Source organism: Rhagoletis pomonella, unplaced genomic scaffold (genome assembly GCF_013731165.1).
Source record: "Rhagoletis pomonella isolate Grant_MI unplaced genomic scaffold, Rhpom_1.0 Rhpom_scaffold_00011, whole genome shotgun sequence".
In the NCBI taxonomy this organism is placed as follows: Eukaryota; Metazoa; Arthropoda; class Insecta; order Diptera; family Tephritidae; genus Rhagoletis; species Rhagoletis pomonella.
In genome coordinates, this window is record NW_023458565.1 from 27,473,628 (window position 1) to 27,497,133 (window position 23,506).

At 34.6% G+C, this 23,506-nt stretch overlaps 1 protein-coding gene across 1 annotated transcript in view; it reads right to left on the reverse strand.

Annotated features, from left to right (window-relative positions):
* The window catches only part of LOC118746951 (dendritic arbor reduction protein 1-like), a 101,465-nt gene continuing 77,959 nt past the window's right edge, over positions 1 to 23,506 (reverse strand). The window contains exon 6 of the mRNA XM_036480945.1: positions 1 to 1,175. Coding sequence (XP_036336838.1) covers positions 988 to 1,175 — 188 coding nt within the window. The 3' untranslated portion in view covers positions 1 to 987. The remainder of the gene's footprint in view (positions 1,176 to 23,506) is intronic.

Sequence of the window (23,506 nt, forward strand, 5' to 3'; positions counted from 1 at the left end):
ACTTTTTTTAATAGATTTTTTTTTTACATTTAGTTTATTCAACTTTTAAAATTGTGAAAATTATTTAGCTTAAAGTATATTTAAATGTAGTATAGTAAATGCCTTTTTTAAGGATGCTTTAAGGACTTTTTGTGTTCACTAATACCTCGGCTTAGTTCACAGATTTACGCTCGGTTAGTAACTTTTGCAAAGTGTTTACATATTAAACTATTAAAAATAAAATTAAGATTTTTTTAAAATTAAAGTATTTTGTTTGTTGCGGCAAAACAAAAAAAAAACTAATATAGAATAAACTTAAAAACTCGTACAAGAACAAATAACAATTACTCACTGGTTCAGTAGGTACACATACAAGCTTAACACATAAAATTTAACTAAAAGTAAAAAGGAATTAAATGTTGATATGCTTTGATTTCACCCCCAAATAGGCGATTGCATACAAAAGTACACTGCTTACATATGGCCTAGTATGCATGTATGTATGTATGTCTAAAATTTTTTCTATGAACAGCTTAAACTTTATAAGGCTTGCGTAAGGCTTAGAATTTTATTTTGTTTTCAATTTCTTTAAGCTGATTTTTTTTTTAATATTTATGTTTCAATTGAGGCATTGGCGGCGGTGTTGGTTTTAATTGATTGCGTTAATCATTTCAATTAAATATATTTTATGTAATATTTTTTTTTTAATTTTTAGTTATGCTAGTTTAAGCAAATTTTTATTATTAATAACAACTAAAGTCCTTTGGATTTGTTTGTGCTCGTTCTTCTTTGCTGTTTTTTTTTGTTTTGTGTTTTAAATTTATTCACTTTTTTATATCTTCTCCTACTAGCTGCATTTTGTGCGCGTAATTGCTAATAGTTGCTTGTTGCTAGGTTTTCTTGTGCGCTGCTTGCTGTCTTTTCACTTGCTTGCTTTGCTATTTTTGCATCAGCTCAATTTTGACTTCCTTATTATGTTTTTGCTTGAAATTTTCTTTAGGCGTACTTCTACTTATTTTTGGGCAAATGTCGTTTCATATGCAATGCCAAGTGATCGGAGCGCGCAAAACTTCGCTCGCAGACAACGCATTTGAAGGGCTTGGCGCCGGTGTGTTTGCGATAGTGACGCGTCAGTTCATCGGAGCGCGCAAAACGCCATTCACACTCGGGCCATTGGCAGGTGTAGGGTTTCTCGCCTGAAATGAGAATAATGAAAGAAATTATTAATTAGTGTTAAGAATACATTTTGTATAATAAGAAATACATATGTATAAGAACTTTAATTTATAGTACAATTCATAGTGCGTTCAAGATTTCATCATCTAAAATGCAGTATGTCAAACTATGTATAATAATAAGTTATATATTTCTGAGATATTTATAAATTATTCCAGATTTTTTGGTTTTTTTTTTATGAACATATTAAAAAATTAAATATTTTTACAGCGAAAAATATAAAATTTAGATCGCTTTCAACCTCTTCGATGAGTACATGACATTATTGCATGCTATATTAGGTGTAATTTATTTAAATAAAACTAAACGTACTTGAAATATTTTTTAATTTAAATTTTAATTTTTTTAAATACTTTTAAATTTTTTTAACCATCTTCAAAACTAAAGCTTTCTTAAACCTCTCTCTTATTCCCTGAATTCATCTTGAGATTTTAAACAGATGGCAACCCTCTCACATGTAGTTTAGAATTGGAGCTCTTTCAAAACCATTTCGATTGATACCCATTTTGTAAAAATTCTTTGCAATAAACTATTGAATACATACATACTTTGAATTTAACTTCTTAAACAGTTGGCAATCTTGTTACAGCTCTCTCGTCTGATATTCATATTGTGATGCATACATATGTATTTAAATTCCTTAACTCCCAGAATTCAAGTTGAACTTCGATTTATTCCTATTATATATTGTAATGACTCAATTAACTTATAATATAATTGTATTTGAATTTAGTTTTGAAACCGGTGGCAACTCTCTTCAAATACCTTAGAAAATTCTACATGTTCAAACTAAAGCTGTCTCAACAGCCTGCGTTTGACATTTTTTTTAATTTGTGTATAATTTAATTTAATTTGACTTTTCAAACACGTGGCAACACTCTTAAAAATATTTGCACTCTACAACCTTATTTAACTTCTTTTGTCTGACACTCATAATGAGACATATATTCCAATTACCTATTTCCCTTAATTCAAATACAATTTGGTTTTTCTCATAGGTGCAATTCTGATATGTGTAGGTTAGAAATTAAGCCTTTTCAAAACAATTTCTATTATTACTAATATTGTTATAACGCATTTAATTTAATCGAATTGAATTTTTAAACAGCTGGAAACCATTGTCAAGAACCTCAGTAACATTCAGAATTTTCAAGCTAAATGTTGTTTGACACACATATTTTTATTTTTCAGATAGCTTGCGAATAATTAATTTGAATTTCACTTTTCAAACGGGTGGCGACCCTCTTAAAAATATTTTCATACTAAAAACTTATTTAGCTTCTCTCACCTGGCATTCATATTGTGATCCACATTCCAATTACCTATTTCCCTTAATTTGAGTAAAATTTGATTTTTGAAATAGGTGGCAAGTCTGTTACATATAGGTTAGAAATAAAGCCTTTTCACAAACATTTAGATTTATACCCGTATTGTAATAATTCATTTAATTGAATCGAATTTAATTTTAAAACAGGTGGCATCTTCAATAAAATTCTATAATTTTGAATTTTGAAGGTTTCTCAAAAATATTTCGTTTGACACCCTTACCTTAATTTTTCAGATAGCTTGCGAATAACTAATTTAAATTTCACTTTTTAGACGGGTGGCAACCCTTTTTAAAATGTTTTCAAACTAAAATGTTGTAATAAACAGGTGTATGGAATTGATTTTATATACATATCTCCAATAAAAAGTTCCGTTACCCTATCAAAAACATTTCCTGAGATAAATATGCAAGATGAAAAAATCCGTTTGTATGGGAGGTGCTACACCCCTTTGTCTAATCGAGATTGAATCTACCTTTTACATTAAGCTGGTCTAAATGACATCAGTGTACAAAATTTCACGATGATCGGGATTTATAAATTAAGTAAAAGTAATGTAAAGTAAAATAAAGTAATAAAGTAAGGATAACAGATTTTATGTAAATATTTTCATTTGTGTTAAAGCTACCAATGAAGAAAATTAACGGTAAATATTTAAAATAGTTATGAATGGTCAAACGAAAACGCGTGAGAATTTTTTCGAATGAAATATGAACAGGAAAGAATGTCATCAAAACCGTCAAGGAACATTGAAAACAACAAAATGCTCAATATTCCACCAAAATATGTAAATATTTAATGATTTCGTGAGGAATGCACTTTTTAATGTAGTCCACTCAAATGAGTTGCTATTCGTTACATTTATAAGCAATTTTCAAAGAATGTTTCGAGAATGCTTAAAGGCTCATAATCAGCAAATACCAACGTACATAAATCACGCGGTGCACCACATTTCCATTAAACCAAAAAGTTCTAAAGCTGCCGACAGAATTTGCAATGCAGCATTTCCATAAATTTTTGGTAACGAAAACCAAAAAAAAAATGTTAAAAAAAAATATGACTGCTACAAATTGTCAATCTACAACTGCCGCCTCCACCGAAAACTCGCAGTGACACTAAGCGTTCGAGTATGTCGCAAAGTGCTATGCTCCTATGCATGTACATATGTATGTTGTATGTACATATGAAACCACATTAAATTTGTAAGTATACATGTGTGTCTGATGACATATTTATGTATGTACGTAGCCGTGTAAACTACGCGTGCCACAAATGTCCCTTTCCATATGAAATTGCGCTCAAGAATGCACGTACTTATACATACATATGTAGTAAGTGTAGATATATTTGATTGCGAACACATATGCAACTTCTTGATTGCCAGCGATTTCGCTTGGCATCGCTGCTGATGACGATGGTGATGGCGATGGCGATGACGATGACGATGACGATGACGAAGGGGATGGCGGCATTGGCAGCAGTCACACCGACTGACAACAATTCTTGCCAGAAATTTATGATTTTTCAGTTATTTACCTGCGTACAATTGTCATAATTTAACATTGTTCATGCAACAGTACTTAACAATAAGAAAAGCAACAACAACAACTGCACTTCGCATTGCGTTACATTGCGGCATTGGGGAATTCAAGCATTCAAACATTGAAGCATTCGCGCATTCGAGCACACTCTGCACATTTTTCATTCTTCTCGCCTTTGATGGAGAACTGCCACAAATTACTGGTTGCATGCGAAATGCGTTCGTGGCTGATATGACAGAAATGCCGCCGCCGTTCATTGCGCGTGCATTTATGAGCTGACAAAACAAATGACTGAACAATAACCAACAATTGTTGTTGACTGAAAGAAAATTATTAGAATTGCAGTAGTAGTTACTGTCGAAAATTGCCATTACCAGGCGGCCGAACAGTTAGACAGCTTGTCAGTCAAATCAGCTAAATATGAGGCGAGCGAAAGATGAATGGCAAGCGGGTGAGGGAAGGAAAGCGAAGCGAAACGTTGAAGTGGAGAGGGCAGCACAAGCCTGCCATCAACACTTGCACTGGCGTAGAAAAAATAGAAAACACAAAAAAAAAACACAAAAAAAATAAGAGAATGCAAAAAAATAAAAGATCATATTTTGTTTTGTTTTTGCGTGCATTGCAGATTGCAAGAATGCTTCACGACACGATTCGCCGTTTAATTATTTGTTTGAAATTCTTGAAATTGCCAACAAATTGAAATGCTAATCACCGACAAGCAATTACGCAAAGAGTTCCACAAGCGTTTCTTGTCTGCGTCTTCAGTGATCTTGCAGACTGACTGGTGCTTCCGCGAGCACAGTGTAGCATTTTTATAAATGTGAGTACATAATTAGAACTCTAAAAATATGAAATGGAGAGCAATTCCAAAGTTGATAAGAGTTAAATAAATTTTCAAAAATATTTACATGGCAGCGATTGCGATTGTGATTTTATATTTAGAATAAGGAATAAGCCGCATACCACAAGGCATCTCTCTGGCTGCTATGTTTTCTGTTTGAAGGAAAATTCTTTTTAGTAAAGGATAAACAATTATTAAACCAATTGACAAGAGCAAAAAAGTGCATACTCGGTTTTTTCTTAAATTGTTTTCCCATTATGATGTCAGCTGTTAAAGTTGACATATCTACAAAAAGTTTACATATTTTTTTCTTTTGTAGTTAGAATTCTTGTAGCTCGAATTTCGAATATTTCTTCTAATAAAGTTATTAAAAAAAAGAATGGAAATGAATAACAAAAGCAATATTTGTTTGATTACAAAAAAAAGCTTGTACATAGCTTTCTAAGTACAATTTAAACTCATTTTCAAAATGAACTACAATTTGTGTATTAATATCTCACTTAAAGTAGAGCTATACAAAATTGCCTTCATTTGACGGTCTGCAAACTTCGTGGACATTGAAAATGTTGCCCTTTATTGCATTTTTTGTAAAATGGGCTTTTTTCTTAGAAAACTTCTATGTTTGTTTTGCTGTGCTTTTCGATGTTTGGAAAGAAGCAGCCAACAAAGATGTCTTTTGCATCCGTTTTAAACTTTTTGTTGGGAAAATGAAGACAAGAAGACAAGCTGTGGAAAATCAGGAAAATAACGTAGACTTAATGCTTCGTGCTACTTCCACAGCTGCTCAGAAAAGAGTCCAAGTGGATTGAGCTATTACTTTGAGAACAGTTTGTGAAAATCCCACGAACGTAAAAGTTGTTAAAAATGGATGCAATGAAAAATTCCCCAGTTTTTTGGTGAAAAGGAAAAAATTATTAAATTCGGTCGCCATATTGGATCCGCCATTTGGAATGTCAAAAATATGACATCATATTCGAAATTAGCGACCTCAAAAACTCCCGCATACGAAGCTTCAAATCAATTTGGTTACTTCTCGACTTTTGGCCTGCAAATGATAGTCGCCAGACTATAGTGCATGGGCCACACTATAGAAGTGAAACTTATGTTACGTATCTAGATTTCCTCATAATCAATAAATGTGTTTCATTGCTTTGAAATAGTGATTAAAACGACAGGCTAGTTAAAATAATGGTATCTTTATTCCATAACATCGTATATCATACAACAACAAAAAAGTAGTCTATCCGTCTTCATATCTATCCGCTTCTATCTCTGTCTCTCTCTCTCCCTTTCAAATATTTATCCATATCTCTATCTTTTTCAATATAAGTTAAGTATACTTATCTTAATCTTTATTTTAATATTTATTCTTCTTTATTGTGATCCTTAGCTTTTATCTTTATTTTATCTTTCATATACATATTCACTATCCCCTTTGTCCTTATACACGTTGGCACAAAATTAATCATCCAATTTTGTTTTTGAATAACTTCTTTACTAAATAAAAAAATTGATTTTGAGTGATGCAAATTTTTATTTGGACCTTTGCAATTTTTTCTGTTAAGTAGAAAAGACGATATCCGTCAACTGGCTTCCGCCAGTGTTGATACACATTTGTGCCCATTTTATCGTATTTTCCATGTCTTTCGTCAAGATTTCTGGTGATAACTGTTCGCTTTCTGGTCGGATATTCTCTTTAAGGGCTGCGATTATCTGAGGCTTGTTGGCATAAACCCGCAATTTCAAGTAGCCCCAAAGAAAGAAGTCTGGGATAGTTGAATCGGTCGATCTTGCTAGTTATGCCAAATTGCCAAAACGGGAGATTACGCGAGTAGAAAATGCTGAAGCCCGCGGGCGTTATTGCCATATCGAAAGGGAAATAATGCCCACCGGCAAAAGGCAATAAAGCCCGCGGGATTAAATTCTTTTTCGAAAAGGCAATAACGCCCGCGGGCTTGGCTTCCTTTTTATATTTCTTTTTTTTTAGGAAATAAAGTCCATGGGTGTTATTTCAGATAAAACAGAGAGATTTAGCATGGTGAGAAACACATTTTTCTTGAGAGATTTTTGTTTGTGTCAGTTAGAAACACAATAAAATTAAGTGGAGAGAGTTATTTTGGATCACTAATTTTCAGTGCCCCCGAAACGAAGATTTTGCTTATTGACGTAACCACCGGAAGTGGAAATGCGCCTCGCCGCTCATGATTATTTTGACATTGAGTTGAGGATGGATGGCTTGACAGTAATTCTTAGGCGACTGATAGCAGGTATTAACTTCAGCAGTGTTTGCACTTTGTACTGGAACATGTATAAGTCTTGCAATAAAACTCGCTGTAGAGTCCGCCTAGTGCTGCCCAATTGCGTTCGCTCTTGCGAAGTATAGCTATATACCGGAAGTTTTCAAGGACGTTCTAGGTCGAAATTTCAAATAGACATTTTTAATACCTATGCACTCGTTCTTATGCACCAAAAAAAATTTAATATTTTTAATTCTATAGAATGCTCTCTCTGTTACTACATAGTCATATTGTTATCTGCATTGCTCTGAATTTTTGAAATAGTTTTTCGAATTAATCATAAATCTGAAAAAAAGTTCTTTGAAAAAATCCTGATGTTAGAGAGAAAAAATAAAAATACAATTTTACTATTTTTGGTGCATAGTTTCGCAAATATATTGATGTTTGTGAGTGTAATATTTATTTTCGCACGGTGTATTAATATGGGTAAATGAGAACATTTTTTAGAATTGAAAACCATTAACATTTTTTTATGACGAAGAAGTTATTAACAATTTTCTTTTAAATAGTTTTTTGTTCCTAGACTAATAAAGTTAGAAGGACGAAATATATCCCGGATATGGGCGCGTATATATTAATCTTGAATGTATACTTTTTCCAGGATGAGCTATTGGAAATTTTCAAGGCTATTTAAGGATAAAGTTTTAACCGTCCGTTGTGTGAAAGTTTTTTATGCCTTCTTTGTATGAAAAGGCCTGTCTATAAAATTTTAAATCTAGTATAAATCAAAAATTGGCATACATATAGTTACAAGAGAACAGATAAAAAGTAATTGATTCGTATTCAAAAATATTTGCTCCAAATTTATTTTTTGTTTTCAATATTTTTACTAATTACTGTCAAAAATGCATATGTGACCTGGTCTACGAAAAGGGAGCTTACGTGCGAAAACTAGTTTTCTGTGAAAAAGCTGTTAAAAGTAAGCAACTCGTTTCGTCAGTTTCTCATTATCTCGTTAATTGTTCTCCGCGCCGGACGTCCAGTAAGTGTTGTTGTTGGTCCAGTAAGTGTTGTTGTTGGTCCAGTAAGCGTTGTTGTTGGTCCAGTAAGTGCTGTTGTTGGTGGTCCAGTAAGTGTTGTTGTTGGTCGGAATATTATTATAGTTCATCGTGTAAGTTGCTAGTGTGGAACATTTAAAAAAGTAACACTGAAGAAGTGACGTTTACTGTATCTTTCTCTACATTTTTAGTACACTTCTAAGCAAGTTAGGATTTTCTGCTTTTCACCACGTGAAAAAGCATCTCATCTTCCATCCGAATAAACCCAAAAGTGAAAATTGATTTTTTGACACCTAAGCCCCCTTTCCGTAGACCAGGTCACATATATAAAACTTAAAATATAAAAACCTGTTTATGTAGTCGATGGTCCTGTGGCTAGACAGACGATGCAAGTGTGGGTTTTAGCTTGAACACCGTGGATGTCTTGTCAGTGAAATGTGTTGCCCATTTTCTCCATACAAAAAATAATTGCCGAACATACTTTGTATGAAAGAACCTGCGTAAAAAATCACGAAAATTGAATGGGCTATAAAACTGCATACTTGAAATTTTTCTAAAAAAATCTGAATAGAAAATTGCAAATTAGTGGCAACAGTGGTGGCCTGTGTAAGCCATTTACCAATCCATATGAAGTTTTTTTGTGAAAACCAGAATTCACAGACTCTTTAGTTCGTCGACGGTATGGTATTTTGATTTTTGAAGTTTACACCTTTGAAAATCGAAATGGCCTGCGTGGGTCACATCATACAACGGAGGGTTAAATGGAGATATGCAAATCGAATTTTTCCAATTCTATATAAATTTGGCTTTTAGTTGACACCCATATTTTTCTTGATCATTGCATTGCATTTTTTTAATAGTTTTTTAAATCAATCATATCTTTGATCCAAGCTCTTTTGAAAATAACTCTTGCGTCAAAATGAAAAAGTAACAACGCGTTTTCATCCTATTTCATACCTAGCTTTGCAGGTATATTGACTTTGTTGTGTGTAAAATGGACTGCCGCACGGTTTTATCACCGAATCGTGAAACGTAAAATTTACTTAAAATTTCTTAAAATTTCATAGTTTCAGGCACAATTTAATCAATCAAAATGACGTTCAATCTCGTGCGCAAATTTGTAAATTTTCGCTAAATTAATTTGGTATTTTTGACCACCAACGCTGAATGTGATGATACGGGAAAATTATGCTTTTGCCACTATTTGTGCGACAATTATACGAAACACACACGATATCTTGCTCAACACCTCCGCAAGCAATGCACGCTGTGGCCAAAAGCATAGAGACCACCAAGTGAAGTGCAGCGTGATATATGAGGAGCAAAAAACAATAATAATACAAACTGACTGCATTCAACATTTGGCAGTCGCTGAAGCAATAGTCATATTACTTACGCGCTCACCTCAACGCTGCCACAATTGCCTACGACTAAGAAAATCCGCATAATTATGTGTTTATTTGCGGCACGACATGTGCAACATTGTATGACTTTCAATACTTATTCTTATGTTTATGCGCAATTAAAGCTTTCAAGTGTGCATGTGTGTGTGTTTGTGTTGTGCATAGATTTTATGCCTCTTTCATTTATTTGCGTATTAACGCCTGTTGAAGCGCTTTAATTAAATTTGCGAAATCGACATTTTAATAACCAAAAGTAAGCATAAATCTATCATCACTACAACTGCAGTACAATTGCCACATACATACATATGTACAAGGAGGCATGCTGGCGTGCATACACTGCCATACATTCGGGCTAAATTTGTTTAGCTATTCGCCATGCAAATGCGCATGTATTTCGCTTAATTCTAATTTATTTGGCGTCAGTATTAGAACGCTTAAATATCGCATGCAACAATGCACCTACAAACGTACAGCTATTTTTTTTTTGTCTCATAAAATGCCACCAGGCAATTGACAGTTGTGTTGCAGCAACAATTTAGCATTTGCAATGCAAACTCTTGCTTGCTTACTGCGCGGCGTGCCAACTACCCACCGTTCATTCTGCGTTCTTTGCTACTATGTACTCGTATATCTACGCTTAGTCTGTCCACTCATTGACTTTTGCTGCATTCTATTCTAAACCCACTGCACTGGAAATCTTTTCATCAGCCTGCCTGTTGGTCTGTGGCACACGACATTTTTATGTCGACATTTGTGTTTCATTTCTGTTCAACAGTAGGTGAATTGTATGTACAAATCTATGTATGTATGTAGGTACATATGTTTTGTATGTACCAGCATTTTGTGATTGTTTCGCTACAGCGGGATATGACTAATATGATTAATGTTGGCATTAGAATTAGAAGCTGTCATGCCAATAACGACATTTTACACAACTTTTGATTGATTTGCGTTAAGTTTATGAAATGTGCCATACTAGCATACAGACATTTGGTTTGTATCTGTTAACGTGCATACATATGTTAAAACTAAAAGACTTAAGCGACAAACTTTTGCGCTGCTGCTGTGTGGATTTGTGTTTACAGTTTTAAAAACTGTAAATAAATGTTTGGTTTTTATTTTTATTTTGAATTTTCATGTTGAACTTTATTGGCTGCTGGTTGACAAGACGAATTGATTTTGAATTAGATTACGAAAGGCGTGTGAGTGATGGATTTACAATTGGACACCTTGCAAAAGTGAGTGGATTTGCGCGTATGCAAAATAGAGCACTATGTCGTGAAGAATATTTAACGGTTAGCCATATAATTCTATTTGAATTTGTGTTTTTATGACTTGTGCATGCGTCCCTTAAGGGTTTATTGAAAGCAAATAACTCACTAAAAGACATATTTTTCTACCGATTTAGTTATTTTCAATTGTTGGTACAAATCTTAGTGATATTTGTTTACTTTTTTGATGGAATTCGTGAGTCTTTTTGGCGTTATTGGTATTGCCCACATACAAGCGTTGGGGATATGCGAAATTCATGATGACCATAAATTATGATATTTCACGCACAGCTAAAATCGTTTTTTATTGATATTTGTAGAACTAAATACTTACAGCATTCACCGTTAAATGCATTTGTGAGATTTGACATTTGAAAAGAATTTACTTTTGTGTTCAAATCTAATTGTCGAAGAAATAAAGTTAGTTTTGGATATATTTTCATACTCGTATTGCCTTTTGTTTAAGCTTAAAAGGTTCATAGAGGTTTGTAGCGATATTCTGCAAGACACTGCAATTGAAATATGAAGCACATATCGAGCTCTAACCGCCAGAATAACGTAAGCGACATTTTTTTAAAAATTCTCTTTTTTTATGCAGATATCTTCCTAAAGCATCTAGATGCATTTCTGCACCAAAAACAAAATTTTGAAAAAATATCGCTTACATTATTTTGGCAGTTAGTGCTCGATATGTATTGGGAAGCAAGAATACACAATTTAATTGTTGTTTTGGTTGTGGCTGTATCCGACAGAGATGACGAAAACTAATTTTTTAATTTTTAACCGGCTTCAAAAAAAGGAGTAGGTTATCAGTTCGTCGGAAGATTTTTTTTTTTATGTATGTTATCGCATAACTTTGCATCACGTTAACCCATTTCTAAAATATTTTTTTTTTTTTAGGAAAGGCGGTACCTCAGTGGTGGTTCCATATTAATTTTGTTTAGATCTGGTCACTGCATCATGAAAAATTAGCGATACTCTTAAATTTTGTATATGAAAATTGAAGTCGTATTTGTTTTTTGCTTAAAAATTACTTGTAACAAAATTTCTAATATTCCAAAATCTATTTTGGACCAACAAATGCAATCTGTTGTTGGAAAACATATGATATGACATATAATAGAAATACTTCATAGTACCCATACAATTTCGCGTTCTTATACTTCCTACTCCTCCACTTCCACTTCCACAACGCATCGTCAATGTGACTTTTGAGAAACATTTTTATCAATTAAAAAATCTGATCTACCTAAATAAATACTAGTTGCCTGAGAATTGGCCCAGCATAAATGCAGAAATGCTTCATGTCCTTCACATACCAGTACTGGACATTCCCAAAATTAATGCAAGACTGTTTCCTTACTTTCTTTGATGTTATAGCAAGCGCATCATCTTACCCACTCGTTTCGTATATGTACTATTTGCTTTGCTCAATATTTAGAAAATCCGGAGAATTTATTCCCTCATCTCCAATTTTTCAAATATTTTTGATGGGCAGGCAAAAGTGGCAGTGACGAATTTCTTTTTTTAAACAGAACGGGAGTAATTGGAAGATGGCTGCCACTTGGACCGGTTGAACATATTAACGGTGGATAAAAGCTGCAGTGAAGACATAGTGGCCAGAAATTGAAGATATGGACTTGACAGATCTTCGGTTTTAACCGGATGGTTCACCATGTCATACAGCCCATGCCACAATCGATATTTTGTGCGACTAGTTCGGTAATCATTTTATTAGCAGGGACCATAACGGTTACAAATTTTATTATAAAAATCGCTCTTTAACAATTAGTTTTTGACTTCTATTTAATTACTGCTTAAATAACTGTTATTTCTGATTTATAATTTATAAATCCAAAACAACAATTATTTTTAATTTGTATCTAAATAATCTGCAAATAACAGTTATTTTTTGATTTTTAAATTATGTGTCTTAGATAAAAGTCATCAATAAAATTCAGTCAGTGACTTTTATGTTTTAAATCATATTTATAAAAGTAATTTGTGTAAGCCGTAGTCAACTTTTGTTCTCTAATGCCTTCTTAAAAATCCTACCAACACTTGTCTCAATTGCACTAGCCCATTTCGCTCGCTCAAAGCTCACTTATTACGCGTCATTATTTAGATTAAAACCGAGACCGCTCTGATTGGACAGCAAATCATTGTTGTAACTCAGCTAATCATATTACCAACGCACAAACTGCTATTTCCACTCATACACTCATATACACATAGTATACAACTCCGCTGGGCGACCATAAATGTCAGCAACACAGCGCGTGCAACATCATCCATTCATTCAATGCGCCAAAGACGTAACAGAAATAATAAATGTTGCAAGAGGTATAATCAAACAAAGCTAAGCAGGAGACCAACAAGCAACCAGCAGCCAGTGGCGACTATGATCTAGCGATCTACAGCTAGTCATCCATTTAACTAAGCCGCCAATCAAATTGCGCTGCACAACATTCATTCATACATCGATCATTGACTAACAGACACCCACTCGCGTCTGCAGCGTCAATGCAACAACTACAAGTACTGAAATTACAGCAACAAAGTTGATAGACGAATATAAAAGTGAAAAAATACAGCTTGCAACGCAGAAAAGACTCTTGCACCGCCCGCACACGCGGCTGTTGTGGCATGAAACTGCACTATATGGCTAACTAATTCAAGTCGTTGTGCTACATTTTGTTCTGCGCTACTTATTGGAGATTTACCGACTATCTAGATTGTGTTATGAAGTTTGTTAATTTTATTATTATTATTCAGTATTCCTATTACTGACTGTTGGTAGGCTCATTATGTTGGCTGCCAAACGAAATGCCAACTCGTTTGATGATCTGTCTCACCGCCAGTAGCAGCAATCAATGCGCGCATTTGCTACGCTTGTCTATCAGAGTGAAACTTTGTATGAATATATGTATGCTTGTCGTTGCGGTTAACTGCAGCCATTAGCTACTGTGCATTGTGCGCTTTGTTGTTATTGCTGTAATTTTTGTTTTGGCGTATCATTGGCCGCTTGCAATTATGCGCCTATTAATGCGCTAAATATGGCGCACATAGAATTATACAAACTCCCTCACACACACACACACACGCGCTGGCATTCAAAGCTGACAGACAGCATCAATTGTTGCAAGAGAATGCCTTCACAAATGCGCTCGCCTCAATCGTCGCAAAGCGTATAATAGCAGCAGCGCTTTATGCAACACTAACGAGCTGACTGGTAGGCAGGCAGTCACCGCTTCAAGTAACAAAGTTTGTGGCAAGTTGTTGTCTGCCAGCCTGCCTGCCTGCCTGCCTGAATGCTCGTACACATGTTTGCTGTGGCAGTTGATTGTGTAGCAACCATACATATGTGGGCGTCGCGTTAGGTTCAATCAAATCTGAAATAAAATGAAAATTTCCAACGAAACGCCAAATAAGGCAACATGAAAATCAAAATCGAAATTTGTTGGGCGAAAATAATCAGTGCATTAGCGCAAGACACACTGTGGCTGTGGCTGTGTCAACGATATTGCTAATGCGATGCCATGTTGCCACACTGAACAGTGGCAGTGACTGCGCCACTTAAACCATTTCTGGATTAATTTGCAATCTAAGTAAATAAAAAGAAGTAAAGTGTTGCGCGCCGATACGCAACTGCAGCGCGCCACATTTAAGGAATAAGAATATCTATGTATGTACACGAAAAAAAAATGTAAGCAGTAAGCCAAAGTGGTGCTACATTTTCGTGTATTACTCGCCCTCATTGCTGCCACACAAAGCAATGTGTGGGTGCCACAAAACGCTGGCTAAGTACTCCTCAACTCAAATTGGGGTGGTTGGCTTAACTGGCGCAACAAAATATGTGCGCTCTAATTATTGCTGTTGTTGTTGCACAATTTTCTGTTTCGACTGCCTCTTGCCATTGTTTGTTAGTTTGCTTGTGACAGTTGTGATGACTGTAGCGCCGATTATTTTGATTTGTTTTGATTTGCACCATTTAATTCGCATTCACCGTCGCATTCTGTTGATTGGTGCGGACAGGTGGGCGGTGATTTTTATTGTTTATTTTTTGGTATTTTTCATACTCAAAGCGGTGGAGGAAATCTGTTGTAAGTACATATCTGCTATATCTGCATGACGCAAAGTGACTTTTGTATATATTGGACATAAACGAGGCAGGTTGAATTTTTAAGTGGGCAAAGCGAATTGGATAGGACTTTGTAATTACATGTAAATATTGAAGTGCAGCATTACGTTGATGTGGCATGTAATCTTTATACTTTTTTCTTGAGATTTCCAGAGCGTGTGACGTTAGCTTTGGGCATGCTGGCATTAGGACTGCTATCCCGGTTGGGTAAACATAGATATTTTCAGTTGCATGATTGTGCTTGTGCATTCGATTTCCCCTTTTTGCTTTAGTCGGAATCTTGATCTTGGTGTTAGCATCAGATCATGGTACAGAAGGGCGGGCGTTATAGGCATATCAAAGGTTGACTAAAATCAAGTTTGAGTTTTCCAAATTGCGAAAATAGGTTTCTTAGCATTTTGCTGTAGTGTAGTAAAGAAGTGCTTAAATTTTGTATAAAAACGTGGTATATGGTGAAATTGAGTGACATTTTTTACATTTTCTTCGAAACCTAATTTCGTAATTTGGCAAACTCCAAGTTGATTTTAGACCCATGTTCCCTCGTCAAGTTTGCTTAGAACTGCACATAGAATCCTTCCATGCTATACGCGCACGGTGAATAAAGTTGACCAGCCCTAATGTACATACACTACCGACCAAAAGAATTTACCCAAATAATTTTTCCCAACATATGCAAACTTTTTTGTTTTAATTTTTTCCGCTAGTTGTTTATAAAAATATGGTTAATACTACAACAAAAAAAAATAAAAATGCAATTTTTAAACTTTGTTCAAAACTCAGGAAAATTTAATAAATTTGCATGCAGATTTTAAGCTTTTTGATCAGATTTTTTAGATTTTTCTTGAGCATGCAATTTTGTAGCCCATTAAATTTTAGTGGCCCTTAGTGGCCAAACATTGAGCAATTCGTTGTCTGAAATATTAACGTGTTTTATATTTTTGTAAAGATAATCTATCCGCTAAAATAATTAAGCTGAAATTTTAATATAAATGTTACGTTGTTCAACACATTTCACCTCAACTCACCAGAGCTCACTTCAAATCACCTCAACTATTTTCATCTCTGTTCAGCAAACCTCACACTAACTACTCTCAGTTCATCTCAACTCTCCTTAACTCACCACACCCCAACTCACCTCATTTTACATCAACCAAAAATTCACCTCACCTCACTTCAACCCACCTCAACTCAACTCACTCTAACTTATGATATCACCTGAACTTACTTCACTTCAATTCACTTCACCTTAACTTAACACAAAGTACCTCAGATCCGCTTAATTTTAGTTGCTGAATTTCAAACCCTGTACGAACACTAGTAGGAATAACTCATTTAACTCTTTAAGTAGTTTGAATTAAATTTTTTAACAGCTGGCAACCCTTAAATGAATAAAATCTTATTTCGCGTCTAAGGCCAAAAACTTTAATTCAACACCTCGTTTTTGAAAATCGCGCGAGTTAAACTTACCTAAATGGTACAAGAACCCAAATTTAATTCAGCAGACTAAGAAACAAATTTTCATTTAAATCCGTCCATAATTAAATTTTTGCCCACGTTATATGTATGTATGTGAAAGAGAAGCACTTTTTCGTTCGGATTTTTTTTAAATAAAAAATCTTAAATGGCCTCGTTTCACGGAAATGTAAATAAGAATGGGTTTAATAGTCAACAAAACGTGTCATAATTGGTAAATTTGTACCGAACTTAACATCGTCTCATCAGTCTAGTAGACTGTTTCATTTCAAATACATACAGGCATACATACTTATATTTTTTTTTATTTCACAATTCACAGCCCAGAAAATGCAACAATAAACTTCCCAAAAAAGCACCCAGAAATGATTAAAAACTTCGATAAAAAAGCGACACAAGCAATCATTACGTGTGCAACTGATAAAACGGTAAGTACAATAAATATAAACTGGAACACACGGACTACTCTGATGAACTACCATACATAAAAAACATAACAAAAATTGTCTGCAACAAACATCATCATCATTCGTTTTCCAACTGGCTCTCCCTGCTGACTTACTGACCGCCCGCCTCCCGCCTCCCGCTTCCCGCTTCCCGCTTCCCGCCTCTTTAGCCACACAGATCTTAATGAACAGCCTGATTAAAAGCTTAAAGCATACAATGACAGTTTATGATCCAATCAAAATTCCAGCACGACTCTTGCCTGACATAGCGCGACAACGACAATGACAGCTGTGTCACTGTGGTACGCGTTACGACGCGAAGCGACGCGACGTTGCGCTGAGCATCTCAATCGCTCGCCAGCCAACTTTAATGGAGAGCATTAAGTGTGGATCAGCGTATTGTGGTGGTATTGTTTTAGAGTAGAGCAACCCACATGTAGGTGCTGGCGGCATTCCCACTGGCAATGACGATCTCGAAATGGCATTGGCGCAGCGGTGGTGGCGCTGCTTGCAGATGGGGCTCTTGGCCGTTTTGTTTTCCTACTCACTGTGATAGCCAAAGTTAGATTTTCGTTTTTTTTTGGGGGGGGGGGGGGGTTTGTGGTTTTTGGTTTCACGTCGATTATTTTATTCGTTATTATGACGAATATGTTTTAATGTCACCCCAGCTGGAAATAAAGTCAGCAGCCAATCGGTCGTTTGGGTACCTACGAAGCTCGAAGCTCGAAGCTTTTGTGATTTCGTAGAAATTAAATTGAAAGACATGTCTCACATGTGCCTCAGGTTCGGGTGTGTGTGAGACTGTGTGTGTAGCACGTAGTAGCGCCACGATTTGTTGTACGCTTTATTTGAGCAATGACACAATTTCTTAATTTTTTTTTTTGGAAAAAATCCTTTATGCCGTTTTTATTATGAGTGCATTGGGGTTTTTTTAAATTTGCTTTTCATCGTTATTATTTATATTGTTATTTTTTATTATTCTGTTGTATTTCTTGCTTTATCATTTAATTTTTGTTGTTTGTTTTTAATCATTAAAGTGAAATCAAAGGGCACAAAGTAAGTGAATGAACAAAATTCACGAAAGCAGCAGCAATCTGTCGCTCACAATTATTGTCGCAGTTTTATGGAGAACAATGCAGCAAATGCGGATAATTGCTAACTGTTTCTTTGTAAATTTTAGTAGCTTATTTCTGTTACGTGCTAACTGTATTGTAATTGAAAATACTTTTATTGTTATTTCTTCCGCCATAAAAGCGTAAACTTTAACTATTTTCGTTTTTGCATTTTTCGTTGCATTGCATTTTATTTCATTTACAACAACTGCGCGCTCATCAATGACTTTGCAACGTGTGACCTTTTTTCAGCAACACTTTTGTATTTTTCCAATGGAAACATCAATGCTTTTTATTAAGATGAAAAAAAATACATTAAATTAAAAGCAATAATTATTCTCTCTTATCCAGTAGCTTGACTCATATGCCGTTGATTGCTTGTATGCTCAGTGAATATTGCTGCAATCGTGCACGCATGCAATTGCCATTATTATTATTATAGAGCCGTTAAATGGAGTTGGCGCTACCAATGCGCACATTGCGCACATTTGTCTTATTCTACTTTGTAGCCTTTTTGCCTTCTAAGACATCAGCTGGCGGTCTGACACCAATATGTATAGTAGTCACTTGCCACATGTGTATTCACACTAGGCATAGTCTCGCTCACACAAATCATAAAATTAAACAGTGAATGATAATTGGAAAATTATAACTTCTCAAATTGCAATCTATCAACTACGTTTATACCATAAATAAATTGTATTAAAACACCCCTCGCTCGTCGTCATAAACTTTACTTTTGTATGTGGCATATTTGTATAGTTGATGGTAAGTGTTTTGCTTTAGCGGCATGGCATGTTGCATGTTGCGGCATCACTCAGTGCACATAAAGTGTGTTATTAGTTGTGTACTCGTGTGCAGTTGCAGTACGCTTGCTGTTTTCTGGTGTTCAATATGATTTTCTGCCTGTTCAACTGTCTTTCTAACGTTTCGTATTTGTTTACACAGAAAATAATTGGGTATTTGAAATTCCTGCTAAAGCTATCGCCATCAGCTCTGCCATTGAGCTAAGAAGAGGGGCTTGGTACTTCTACAACGCTGCGTTTGATCACGCGGCAATATTTGGAAATTTTCGACTCAATACCTAGAGAAACGGATCGGTATTTACAGAGGCCTGCTCCGATTAGATCCTTCTCTAAGCACTTCCCTTTAAGAGTTGAATGGGGGAATGGCAGTTGGTTAGTAGAATTGGTTACCTAATAATGTTATCCCGATAAATAGGGTAAATACTAAATATGTATATCTACTCGGAGAGACAAGCGGAATTCATAGCTCCACGATCGTTTGTAGTGCAAGTAGTTTCTTCTGCTGCTTCCAAGTCAGTACCATTTGAATTGGAAAACTCAATTATATTGCAGGGAACTATTTGACTGATGAATTGGCCAAGCAAAACATCCTCAAGGTCATATATTTTTGTAAGGAAGCTGTAAGAGCTCTTGAGGCAAAATATGGACTCTGGACATATGGGCATTTTTTTAGTCGGCTCAGCGAGCGCTGTGTGAAAATTCAGATCTTATTGCCACAGCTTCTTTGAGTTTGACGGAAACTCAAAAATTACCACTCAGCTTTCCACTTTTAAAGGCTATGACTTGTTAGAGCTAATAGCTCCCTCGCCTGATACTGGGCTATATATTTACAGTGTGCTCTTCCGTTTCGAGCCCAATATAGGCCAAATATATGATTTTTCTTAAAGGTCCTGCGAAATAAATATTTATATGCTCAACTGCGGCTACACTACCCACGATATATTTGTACAAATTTACTTTCCTTAGTAATATTTCACTCTTTATAAACGTCGACCAATAAGATCAATCCAAGACAGAGAATAATCACAAGACCCTTGTTTTGATCATTGGAGTTATCTGCTAGTATTTGCTAGTATATAATAAAACTATAAAAAATTAGTAAACGTGAGACTTTCAATATAGTTAACACAACAATGCATCATTTTCTGTCATAAAAATTGCGCAAATATTAAGGAAAGAAAATTTTATTTTTTTTGTCTTTAAAAGTTATTGTTTTCATTTAAAGGTAAAACCATTATGGCGCTACAGTCAGAAGTCTATCCAAAGACACTTATAAAGTCAGTTTGTATATTAAAGCATCGTTCACTCAAAATCGGTACGCGTTCCAGCAATTTCTGTACAGCAATTGTTGGAATGTATTAAAAAGTTGCAATGCAGATCGTTACACAATAGATCTACCATTATGAGGTTTAAATTTCATAGTACTGGCTTCTTATTTGACAGTTTTATTCGCGTTGGAAGTTGCTGCTCAAAAAATAATGTTGAACAAATTCGTTGAACATCCGAAATTTTCGAGATCAAAAATCAAATTAAAATTAAATATACCAAAAACTTATAATTATCCTCCAAAAATCAATGAATAGATTCCTTCTGCTTAAACTAACGGGGTGAGCTAATCATCAAAAGACATCATTTCGCACCAGCTTAATGATAAGGCTCTTTACCTGAAATAGGAAAAAAACGGCTTATCAGAAGAAGATCGTGCGAGAGAATTGGAAAACGGTTATCCATAGTTCAGCAAATGCAAGCTATGGCAAGACTTAAACCGTATCGAGTTATAATATATAAAATTCTGTTAGATTAAATACATTTTATAACAAAAACCGCACCCGTTTACATTACCCCAATGTTCACACTAAATGTGGTATTTTATAATAATGACTAATAAAACATGTTTAAGACTGGACTTCGGTCAACTCCCACGTTAAAAGTTTTAAGCTAAAAAGAAACAGTGTGATATCCTCTTACAACTAAATCTATAGAAGTTGACACAGTTGTCAAAAGGCTATGAAATGACAAGAGAATCGAGGCAGTCTCATTAAAACTCGATCAGACTCCACAATGGGTCATATGACCCCAGAAATATATAAAAAGCGGGAAAATGTGATTTTGTATTTCGAAACTGTATGGTGGAAAGTGTGTTCTAATATCTATTTGATACACAAAAAATGATCACGGCTGTACTTTTTGCTGATATATTACATACATATGTTCCACTTAGTTAAACAATATAAGAATATTGTAGTATGTACCACAAAAACGTATATTTTCTATAAAAAATCATAACTCAGAAAAAAAAAGTCTTCGCTATTAGAGACTTGGATTGATTGTAGTTCAAAGTGTCTCTTTCCCGATAAAAAAGTTTGAGAGAAAAAAAAATACACTTTTTGAGAAATTAAATAAATAAAAAAATTTTCACCTTTTGTTTATTGTTAAATAAAAAATTTTAAATAATGAAAATCAATAATTATATCATTCTATCTTGAAGTGACAAGAATTACTGACATTTGAGTAAAAACATTGTTGGAATCTATTAAATTTTGACAAAGTTATGGGCATTTGAAAAAAAAATTCTCACTGTCAATTCGAATAATCGATTTTTGCCTGAAAAACAAAATCGCGTTTAATTCGGCCGAAAAATTTTTCCGAGCCAAAAGAAAAAATACGTGTCTCATTATTTGGACCAACAAACAATGCATTTGAGTTTGGTCGAAATTAAAAATCATGCTCGTACCTGACCGGTTGTCTGGAAATGGAAAGCATCATGGTATTTATTCAAAACAAAATTAGTAGAGATGTGCGAGCCGTGGAAAAACATAAACTAAAGATAGTTTAGTAGAGCAAGTTGACTACACAAGTCTCTAGAACGGGTGTTAAAAAAAAAGAAATTGTCTCTTATTTATTTATCCAAGCAAAATATGAAATTCTCGCTAACATGTATCTGTAACGGAATGTTTTCTCTTTATTCTAACATACTAAATATTATTTTCTGAAAACCTATTAAAGAGATATAACCCATTTCATGCGTGCCGATTTTAAGTGATGGATGCTTTAAAATCTTAAAGAGTCTAAGTGAAGGACCTTGAATAGAGTATTTCCCCTTTGAATCGAGAAAAATCGTATGAAATAATAAAATTGTAAATTTTCGAGTCTAAAAAAGTCTACGTGAAGATCCTTGAATAGAATGTTTCCCCTTTGAATAGAGAAAGGTCATAAAAAACACTCAAATCGATAATTTAGAGCTCTAAAAAATTTAGAGAATTAAAGGTAAAATGTACTAATAATGAAATGGAAGCATGAAAGAAGAGGATTATAAAAATATGTCTGCTTGTAAAGCCTTATAAATTCTTTTAGAATATGTGTTTTTTATTAAGAGCATTATTCAACCCCTAAAAGGGCACAGTTTACGAGTAGAGTCTTATAAAATTTTTATACAAGCCACTGTTTTTCACACTTTGAGTTTTAGGGAAAGAAAATTTGTATAGCCGAAGAAACCATGGGTCAAAAATAAATTTGGAGTTTGTCAAATTGCGAAAATAGGTTTCTTAGAAATTTTCCAGTAGTATCGTAAAGCATTGCCTAAATTTTGTATAAAAACATGCTACAAGGTGTTTTTTGGTATAAGGAATCTATTTCTATACTTATCTTCTTCTTAAAACTTACTTGGGGCTAACTATACTGACTGACTATTTGCGCTGAGAATAAAGGTACGGAAAGTTGAAAATTTTATTGTGAACTTAAATTATCATTTGAAATTAACCACAGTATATAGAACTTCACCTCTTTTCACAACAAAATTATTTATTCAATATGTGATCACTAAATTTCTGTAAGTGTTGCCCATATTTCAACCAAATAAATCACGACCATTTAGGTGAATAAATGCAGCAGCAACAGCAACAGCAACAGCAACATCACCAACATGAATTACTCACATCTCGCTATCTTACTACCACGCCAGCTAACCAGCTTACTAACACCAGCAGGCCAGAGCGGCACAAAATGCGAAAAAATCCTAATTAAAGTGTGCGTTCAAATGTTGGCATTTGAGATTTATTTGAATTTTATGCGCACATCGTTCAAGACACGCTCACGTCGCGTTCAACTTGTATTTACAGACGACAACAGTTCCTCAGTGGAAATGGCTGTAGGCTGCCGGCGTAAGCGTTGCATTTAAGCTGCGCTCAATCAAAGCAAAAGTACATAAATATCAATGCTTAATGTAGTAGATAAACAAAACAAAAAGGTTGTGCAGAAAATAAGATATAAAGCAAAAAAAAAAAAACAAAATAAAGCAAGCCTAGCTAAGCTTAGGAAAAATGTAAACAAAAAGTAGCAAAACACGAATTACACCAAAGTAGGCGATGTGATGTGTTGCATGTACATACATATGTATGTATGCATGTATGTATTGTGTTGCTGTAATTATTGAAAATCGATTAGCAATTTCAGAGTATCTTTGTATCAGCATCACAAATCTTACAAGTTCATAAGCGTGTACTTAACAGCAACAGCAGCGTTATGCTTGGCAAATTTTCACAGGCTAGCCAATTGCCACAGCAAACACTGACTGACTGACTGAGCTGTTGGCTGTCTGCAAAGTGTGTTTTGTTTTTGTTATTTATTGTCTCAGC